Source organism: Littorina saxatilis, linkage group LG11 (genome assembly GCF_037325665.1).
Source record: "Littorina saxatilis isolate snail1 linkage group LG11, US_GU_Lsax_2.0, whole genome shotgun sequence".
NCBI lineage: Eukaryota > Metazoa > Mollusca > Gastropoda > Littorinimorpha > Littorinidae > Littorina > Littorina saxatilis.
In genome coordinates this window covers 43,205,538-43,215,719 of record NC_090255.1, presented here as the reverse complement: position 1 = coordinate 43,215,719, position 10,182 = coordinate 43,205,538, and the positions used below count along the sequence as shown (strand labels likewise).

The 10,182-nt window shown below is 43.2% G+C and overlaps 1 protein-coding gene across 1 annotated transcript in view; it reads right to left on the bottom strand.

Annotated features, from left to right (window-relative positions):
• Window positions 1-1,582: 1,582 nt before the first annotated feature.
• LOC138980520 (uncharacterized) overlaps window positions 1,583-10,182 on the bottom strand; it is a gene marked incomplete in the record, with an annotated part of 17,714 nt that continues 9,114 nt past the window's right edge. Inside the window, 6 exon segments of the mRNA XM_070353407.1 lie at window positions 1,583-3,583; window positions 4,059-4,175; window positions 4,959-5,089; window positions 5,491-5,672; window positions 8,660-8,816; window positions 9,460-9,556. Coding sequence (XP_070209508.1) covers window positions 2,678-3,583; window positions 4,059-4,175; window positions 4,959-5,089; window positions 5,491-5,672; window positions 8,660-8,816; window positions 9,460-9,556 — 1,590 coding nt within the window.

Below are 10,182 nucleotides of genomic sequence, written 5' to 3'. Positions count from 1 at the left end.
ATGCTTTTTGAACACACATATATATATATGTCACAACAGATTCTGCTATCAAGGTTTCCAACCCTGAATAGACCATGGTGGTAAATAACTCAGGTTTTCATTGGCTGTGGAAGAGTTGCACCCCTTTCCAAATAGTGAGGCAAGCAATTGGCATAAATAGATCCCTGCGCCTTGAGTCCGAGTCTGGAGATACGCGCGCGATATAAGACTTCATATAACAATTGGCGACATGTTGACTCAAACAATCAAGGTGATAATGAACTCCCATGTGAATGCTTTGAAGTGTCCACTTGATATGCCCTTTCCGTTAGAAATCTTGTTTCCCTCCAACCGTGTGTACCATACTTCCAAGCTATGTGCACCAAATTTCAACTGATTCACCCCATAAACACAAGAGATATATATGTGATTAGGCAAAAAAAAAAAAATAGGTCTGTTTACGGTAACCCGACCGACCCTAGTTTTTTCGTGCGACCCTAGACTTTTTTTTGGCATTTGGGAAAACAAAACAAAAAAAATCTTGTTTTTTTGGCAAAATAACGTAAAAATATGGTTTTTTGGAAAAAAAAAAAAAAAAAAAAAAAAAAAAAAATCCCGACCTACCGACCCTATTTTTTGGGCCTATGTTACCGTAAACAGACCTATTTTTTTTTGTGCCTTATAGACAAACAGACAAACAAACAAAGAGACAGAGTGAAACCAATACATATGCTCATCTGAGCTGACCATTTGCTGTACTTGAGCAACAAGAGTAAGTGAGAGGTACGCGGAACTAGCCTCCTGGACTATGCAGGCATGAGAATTGTGAAAAGTCAAAAAGCTGAAAATATTTAAGTAATAGCAAAGTCGACAGCGCGAAGCACCTAGCCTTACTTGGGGGGTCCGGGGGCATGCTCGCCCGGAATTTTTTCTCTCCAAAGAACTCAAATTGTGCAATTTGGTGTTATCGGAGCCCCAAGTTTGCCATTAAATTCAGTTTTTAGAACCATTTTTGCCTCCCTCATTTATTTTTTCAGCGGACACTTTTGCTTTTTTCGGCAAAAGAACAAAAAAATCGGCGAAAATTTGCCTTTCGGCGAACAATTCCCATGCCTGACTATGAGAGAATAACAAGCATTGAAATGAACAAGCGACTCTCAGGAAGACGAAGATGCCAGGAGATTGTTTCCCCATAACTCTCACTCTTGTTGCAAATGCAAATGTCATATGCATTTAGAGCGTTTATGTCCCTTCGTTTCTCAGATGTTCAACTCAGTGTTTCCAAGGTGCATACAACTCTTCCACAGTCAATAAAATATCGACACAGTTAATGAGTTATTCCCCTTTGTCTACGGTGCCTGCTGCAGGATTGTTTCTTGTGAATACACAGTTCGTCTTAGGTATACATTATAAAAACATTAGTTCGCGCAACAGTTGAAGGTGGAATACTTTCCCAGCCAACCTGAGACTCAATCACAGAATTCCTTGTCTGCTCCCACATGTTGATTCAGGTTTTCTTGTTTACTTGCCACTCACACTTAATTGTCACCCCTCTCATTTTCTGTTCATTTTCTGTTCATTTTCTGCATCCATAAATTCGTGTTAAAGGCTGCCATATATGTAGCAATCATTAAAACAAGAATACAGAAAAGCGCGCTTTCCTGCTTAGCACAATACGCTACCGAGCTAATCTGGCGTGTCAATATCACTACGTTTTGCACGTGGAATGTGAGCAATTTCCTTCACGCGGGGATTGACGAAGCTGTACTGTCTGTGTTGACAGTTTAAAAATAGCCCAAGTCCTGGAGAACTGTTGCTAAACATAGCAATAAAGAATTAATTATTTCTCGTAATTGGTAAGGACTTCAAACCTAAAACTTTGCAGGAAGCTTAATTTATACATCCCCGCAATGATGGGAAAAGCCCTGGAAGTAATTAAACTAATTAAATAGGACTATATGTCAGCCTTTAACTATGTTGAAGATTTTCTAGAAGTCAACTAAGCCCGAGGTTGTCATCTACATACTTTTCTCAAAGTATCCCCTCGCAGACACATTCTCGTCAAACACAATGCATATCTTGTGTTTTCACAGATATTTGCAGTTATCCAATTGTTGCTTTCACAAACACGCTTACATTTTTGTTGAGTCCTTCCCTTGTGCACAAAGTCTAACACAGGTTTGCAGGTACCTTGATAGTGTGCTCACAAACACACTCACATCCCGCTTCCCTGGTGCACCAAGTCTCACACGTTTGTTGTCACCCTTTCTCACATACTCCCTCAAGAAAGTCACAGTTTTGTTGATTCCTTTCCTAGTGCTCGCACAGTCACAGACAATTGTGAATATTTTCATGTTTTCCACACACACATGCTCACATACTTTTCAAATCCTGCTGGCACGGTCACAGACAATTGTGAATATTTTCATGTTTTCCTCACACACATGCTCACATACTTTTCAAATCCTGCACAGACAATTGTGGCTATTTTGTGGGTTTTTCACACACATGCTGACATTCTTTTCAAGTCCTGCTCGCACAGTCACAGACCATTGTGACTATTTTGATGTTCTTTACACACACATTCTTTTCAATTCAAGTCCTTTCCTTCAGCACTCACAGTCACATACAGTTATCTCAATGTTTTTCTCACTCACAGTCACATACAGTTATATCAATGTTTTTCTCACACACTGGCTCACATTCGGGTCGAGTCTTTCCCTTGTGCACGCACATCATCACCGATGTGATCGGCTCCGTCTAACAGAGCTGGGTCTGTCACTTTGCCACTGACCAAAAAGTCTAAGAGAGCGGCGTCTGACCCTTTGCCACTGATTAAGGCAGGGAACTCTTCCAGCGACGAGGTGGCGGGGGTTGACCTATCACAGACTCTCCAAGACTTGGACGGACCGGCGGTGGCACTGTGGATGCCGTTCTCTACACGGCGTATATGAGATGCTGCTGTTGTTGGTGTCTCTGTTGAACCGCGCGGTCCAGGCACACATGGTTTGCCGGCAAGGTCACTGCTTTCCTCACAGTTTGAGCTACGTTGAGAAGTGTGGCGGCTCAGCCACTCACCTCGTGATCTGGACTCAGAGGACGTGGGTCTACCATCCTTACCCTCACACTGGTCACACTCAGCGTCTAAATCCTTACCAGGTGAGCGACCTTGACCTTCCTCCGTTCCGCCCCAAGCACCATCGCCAGTCAGGGAACTCAAGGGCGTGAAGTCTAACCCTTCCGACCTTGACCTACTTTGGCTGAAGTCAAGGCCGTCAGAGCGCGACGACAGCGAGGGGAAATCCTCGGACGGATCGGCAGTCGCCAGGTAGTTCATCTCCACAGAGTCAAAGCTGTTCCTGCCCCTGACCTTGCCCTGACCTTCAACCTCTGGGCTGTGACTGTGGTCAGGGTCGTGACCTTGGAAGCAAGAGTTGTCGGAAACGCTGAGCTCCAGCAGCTGCTCGACGACGTAATCGCCGGGGCGTGACTCGCTGAAGCCATCGTTGCTCTCGGTGTGGCTGGCCTGCCGCGACATCTCCAGGATGGAACTCTCTGTCACCGACAGCTCGCTCCTCTCCTCAGCCTCCCGCTCGTAGTGCAGCTGTGTGACAATAAACATACGTCATGAGGGGGGGGTGGGGGGATAAGTAGACCTTGTTTGGAAATAACTTTGTTTTGGAAAGAGTGACTACCCTTGCTTTTAGTGAGACAAACAACCCACACTTACTTCTATCCACATGTTTCAGACACACACCTCTCACTCCTGGACTTCGCCCCCCGCTCGTAGTGCAGCTGTGTGACACAATCATACATCATGAGGGAACGATAAGTAGCAGGCAATCCATTTAAGGAAGAATGAGTTTCACCAAAAACATTGATCTGTAAGGCTGCTGACTGGTTTTTTGAAGGGTCACAAAAAGAGTTCTCGGGTCTTGAGGAAGAAATAGGGTCGGTTGGAGAAGCGGTAACATGGATTTTTGTTTATTGGCCTTATGGATGTACATGTTGAACATTTAAAGAGCAACATTATTGTTATTCCCACAAAAAACAAACAAACAATAAGAAACAAGACTGACTTTTCTGGCTCGAAGCTGCTCAAGGGAGGCCAGGATCTCAGCGACTGTGGTCGGTGCGTTCAGGTTGAGCTTCAAGAAGTGACTCAGTACCTCAGGTGTGTGGTTGATCCTCTTCACCTGAAAATTGAAACTGTACACTGCAGGTAAACATACAGGTAAACGTACAGGTAAGCATACAAGTAAACATACAGGTAAGCATACTGGTAAGCATACTGGTAAGCATACAGGTACACATACAGGTAAACGTACAGGTAAACATAGAAGTCTGTCGCTTCGCTCCGTCAGGCTTCAATGATGCTTTGATCGGGCGTCAATCCACGATGACACCTCAAAGTTTCAAATGGAAGACTATTAATGTATAAATGATATCTCACAGAAGTAATATCACACAAAAGTAATATCACACAGAAGTGATATCACACAGAAGTTATTAACAGCTATTGGTTTGATGCTAAGAGAACAAAGATTGTTTCAGAAGAAATTCAACAACTAAATATTTCAGACCTTTAACTTGCATACAATGGACGTTGCATGGGGAAAGGAGAGTTTGCTGACTCTGTCCGTAACATCGGACAGTGGACTTTACACGGAATGGACTTTACACGGAATGTATCTCATGTATAATAAGAAAAAGAGTGTGCAAATTGCATCGTCTGTGGACCAGTCACATAAGCAATCCTGGCCAGGTATGTGTGTAGTTCATACACATCGAAAAAAACGGAAACATGGGTCTTTGTTATTGCGAATATGAAAAGGATATTCGCCAACTTCCACGGAAATATGGCCGGATGATCGGAATAGGGCTAAGTGAGACTATCCAATCACAACCCTCAAATTCCCCCACGTGTCGATCAGAATAGCAATTATAACATCATAGCCCCAAACCTTCTTTTGACTCACCATGGACGGCTTTCTGCTGCGTCTGTTTTTGCGAGCGGCATGCTTGGCGGAGCAGGACACGTAGTTGTCGTCATCTGACTTCCGTAGCAACACGTACTGACCATCCTCCAGCTCCTCCGCCGGACCCACAGCTGTTTCCATGGCAACACACATCATAGTTAAGCATTGGTTGAAACACATCATTTGAGAGAGAGAGAGAGAGAGAGAGAGAGAGAGAGAGAGAGAGAGAGAGAGAGAGAGAGAGAGAGAGAGAGAGAGAGAGAGAGAGAGAGAGAGAGAGAGAGAGAGAGAGAGAGAGAGAGAGAGAGTGTTTGTGTGCATGCTTGAGAACGCAAACAGGTGTGTATGCATGTGTTTCTAGTAGAAATGACTATATGTGTGGATCGATGGATGGAAAGCCACTGTGTGCGTGTGTGTGCATCCACTTTTCAACTGAGAACAAAACCATTGCGCGTGCATAAGTCTAAATCCCCTGGTCCCTTAATTCTAACAGTTGTAAGTCTACAACAATTTACAGCGTAGTATCACTGACCACTAGGTGGCGCCTCCTCGCTGGGGGAGGTGATGGCGGCGGTGGCGGGCGTGACGGTGACCCCTGGGAGGCTGGAGTCAAGGTCAGTGTTGGAGACGAAGCGTTGGAGGTAGTGGAGCAGGGTGTTGCACAGACAGATCTCGTCGTCGTACACCGCAGCTTTCTCCACCTCCACTTGTTTCCTGGGTCAGACAAAAATGTACGATACATTAAAACTCCCCTTGTTAGACCCCTCCCCCTGTTTCCTGGGTCAGACAAAATTGTACGATACATTGACACCCCCCTTGTTAGACCCCTCCCCCAATTTAAGACCTTGCTGTTTTCAAATATTGTTTTCATAACATCTGTCAATTTAATTACATTTGTTTCCTCATTTAATTTCTTTTTATATTTAGTCAAGTTTTGACTAAATATTTTAACATCGAGGGGGAATCGAAACGAGGGTCGTGGTGTATGTGCGTCTGTCTGTGTGTGTGTGTGTGTGTGTAGAGCGATTCAGACTAAACTACTGGACCGATCTTTATGAAATTTGACATGAGAGTTCCTGGGTATGAAATCCCCGAACGTTTTTTTCATTTTTTTGATAAATGTCTTTGATGACGTCATATCCGGCTTTTCGTGAAAGTTGAGGCGGCACTGTCACGCCCTCATTTTTCAACCAAATTGGTTGAAATTTTGGTCAAGTAATCTTCGACGAAGCCCGGGGTTCGGTATTGCATTTCAGCTTGGTGGCTTAAAAATTAATTAATGACTTTGGTCATTAAAAATCGGAAAATTGTAAAAAAAAATAAAAATTTATAAAACGATCCAAATTTACGTTTATCTTATTCTCCATCATTTGCTGATTCCAAAAACATATAAATATGTTATATTCGGATTAAAAACAAGCTCTGAAAATTAAATATATAAAAATTATTATCAAAATTAAATTGTCCAAATCAATTTAAAAACACTTTCATCTCATTCCTTGTCGGTTCCTGATTCCAAAAACATATAGATATGATATGTTTGGATTAAAAACACGCTCAGAAAGTTAAAACAAAGAGAGCTACAGAAAAGCGTGCTATCCTTCTTAGCGCAACTACTACCCCGCTCTTCTTGTCAATTTCACTGCCTTTGCCATGAGCGGTGGACTGACGATGCTACGAGTATACGGTCTTGCTGAAAAATGGCATTGCGTTCAGTTTCATTCTGTGAGTTCGACAGCTACTTGACTAAATATTGTATTTTCGCCTTACGCGACTTGTTTACTTTACAGTGAAACAACCCTTTTGACCCCTCCCCCAATTTAACCCTTACACTGGTGCAATTCTGTAACACATGTTACATAGCCAGTGGTGAATTAACAGAGAGAAAAATAACAAAAAACGGTCATATTGGTTTTCGCATTCATGGGAGGTAATCGGAACCGACCAAACAGACTGAGCCAGTAGCGCGACATATGTCGTGACAACCAGGTGACAGTATACGTAAAGTAGCGCGACATATGTCGTGACAACCAGGTGACAGTATACGTAAAGTAGCGCGACATATGTCGCGACAACCAGCCTAAGGGTTAAGACTTACCCCTTTTTAAGATCTTGTTTTTTCAAAGTTTCTTTTCATAACAATCATCTGTAAATTTACCTCAACTTATTTCCTGGTTAAAAAACACTTTCTTTCTTTATTTGGTGTTTAACGTCGTTTTCAACCACGAAGGTTATATCGCGACGGGGAAAGGGGGGAGATGGGATAGAGCCACTTGTCAATTGTTTCTTGTTCACAAAAGCACTAATCAAAACATTGCTCCAGGGGCTTGCAAAGTAGTACAATATATGACCTTACTGGGAGAATGCAAGTTTCCAGTACAAAGGACTTCACATTTCTTACATACTGCTTGACTAAAATCTTTACAAAAATTGACTAAATTCTATACAAGAAATACTTAACAAGGGTATAAAGAGAAACAGAATCCGTTAGTCGCCTCTTACGACATGCTGGGGAGCATCGGGTAAATTCTTCCCCCTAACCTGCAGGGGGTCGGGGGTTAAAAACACCTGGAATTTACAAAAAAACACAAACCAAACTAAAAAGACGGACCTAGGTCAAAGATGCATGTCATCATTAAAAGAATCTAAAAACCTGTGGGTTCAAACCCATGAATACCTTTTACATCTTCTTCTTCTTCTTCTTCGTTCATGGGCTTAGACTCCCACGTTCACTCATGTTTTCAGCACGAGTGGATTTTTACGTGTATGACGTTTTTACCCCGCCATTCAGGCAGCCATACGCCGATTTCGAGGGAGGCATGCTGGGTATTTTCGTGTTTCTATAACCCACCGAACTCTGACATGGATTACAGGATCTTTTCCGTGCGCACTTGGTCTTGTGCTTGCGTGTACACACGAAGGGGGTTAAGACACTAGCAGGTCTGTACATAAGTTGACCTGGGAGATCGGAAAAATCTCCACACTTAACCCACCAGGCGGCAGCGACCAGGATTCGAACTCACGACCTCCCCGATTAGGAGGCCGACGTCTTACCACCACGCCACTGCGCCCGTCGCCTTTTACTTCAGTATACAAGTCCAAATTAAAAAATGACATCCTTACATAGACACCTTAGAGATCCTACATATTTTCAAGGCAGAAACAAAGTTTTCAACAAAAACACAACGTCATACACCCTGACCTGCCAAGCCATGTGAGACCTCATGTGTAGCAATTTACATTTTTTAAAATAAATTTTCAGCGTAGCAAATGGTGTTTTGGTGTAGCATTATCTAAAATTATCCCCACGTCCACATTTCAGCTATTTTGCACAAGAATATATTATGCACAAACAATTTTTAAGTTTATCTAGAAAGAAAGAAAAAAAGGCCAATAGAGTGTCTGCAGTGCCATTTTACAGGGCAGACAATGTTTAATGGCAAATTCTGACCGCTACACGGAGTGAGTACCAGGACTCACAGGAAAGTGTTGCATGTTTGTGATTATTTGCTTGAGTGTAGCAATTCTAAGCTTGGCGTAACAGCGTAGCAATTTGTCTTATAACGTAGCAATGCTACGCTGGAAGCGTAACAGTCGGTAACGTAGCAAGCGTAACAGTCGGCAGCTCTGTAAACCTTTTTACCAAACATCACACACACCCCCACAAACCATACACACACACACACAGAGCGGAGCGGTACCTCTCTTCTCGTATGGCAGCTTGGATGGCCTGTTTTTCCTCATGGCGTTTCTTGAAACTTTCGTGTCTGCGCTTGTCCCGGTCGTCGAAAAACTCTTCGCGTTGTTTCTTGTAGACCTGGACCATCTGGCGCTTGGCTTCGTACAACTTGTCCAGCTCTAACAGACAGACACAGTGAGGACAATATTACAACCATTGGAAACATTTATTTTCTTCCATAAACTGCCTGTGGTAATCAAGTACAGGCTATGTCGGTATGTCGCTATACAATGAAATTCCAGCTTCCCGCATAAACGCACCCATGAGGTATGACATCACTCATATTCCAGTTATATTCAAATTGCAGAGAAAAGCACAAAAGATTTTAGAAACGTAAGACTTGGTTACAACCATGTGCAATGTACTAGGAATTTTTCTGGCAAGAGATACATCACATTTAAACCATGGACTGAAAAATGTCATGAACCCTGAAGAATTTTAAGGGGGGGTCTGGGGGGGGGGTCTAAGGGGGGGTCTGGGGTACCACAGACATTACGAATCCGGATATCTAGCATAATACCGGAAGAATCCCACTCATGTTTAAACACAACAGAATACAAGATGCTCAACCACGCACACACACACACACACACACACACGCACACACCCACACACACACACACACACACACTCACATACACGCACGCACGCACGCACACACGCACGCACACACACACACACACACACACACACACACACACACACACACACCACACTGAAAGATTATCAGGGGTGAGTTAAGCCATATGATGATGATGATACCTTTTTTCAGTCTCTCAGCCTTGGCTTTCTGCCCCATGTTGTCTCCCCTTAGTTTCTCCTCCTTCTGTTTCAGCTCCGTCACCTTGTGGAAATAGTACTGCAACACAAACACACACATACATCAGGTCATCTGCAACAGAAGGAACGCTTCGAATATGAAATTACACTTTCATTACGTGCACAGCAGTGCACCAACGCATTCTACAGGGCGACACCCCTCCCCCCCCAAAAAATGTCTCTTTGTTTAACTTCTGCAAATTTACCTTCATGTTTTGTGAATATTTCTTGTTTTTTCATTCTTCTTTTTTAAGATCAAGTGTGCACACAGCAAAGATCGTGAAATCCTTGTCAGAGTTTGGTGGGTTAAAGAAACACTAAAGTACCAAGCATGCATCCTCTGAAAGCGGAGTATGGCTGCCTGAATGGCGGGGTAAAAAAGGTTATACACAGACTTAAAACCATAGGACTTTCAGCCCATGAACGAAGAAGAGAGAATCTTTATTTTTAGACTCCCTCCCTTCCAAGGCCTGATTTTTGCAGTTTGGGGCGGTGTTAACAGAAGAATCTTCATTTTTAGACTCCCTCACTTCCAAGGCCTGATTTTTGCAGTTTGGGGCGGTGTTAACAGAAGAATCTTCATTTTTAGACTCCCTCCCTTCCAAGGCCTGATTTTTGCAGTTTGGGGCGGTGTTAACAGAAGAATCTTCATTTTTAGACTCCCTC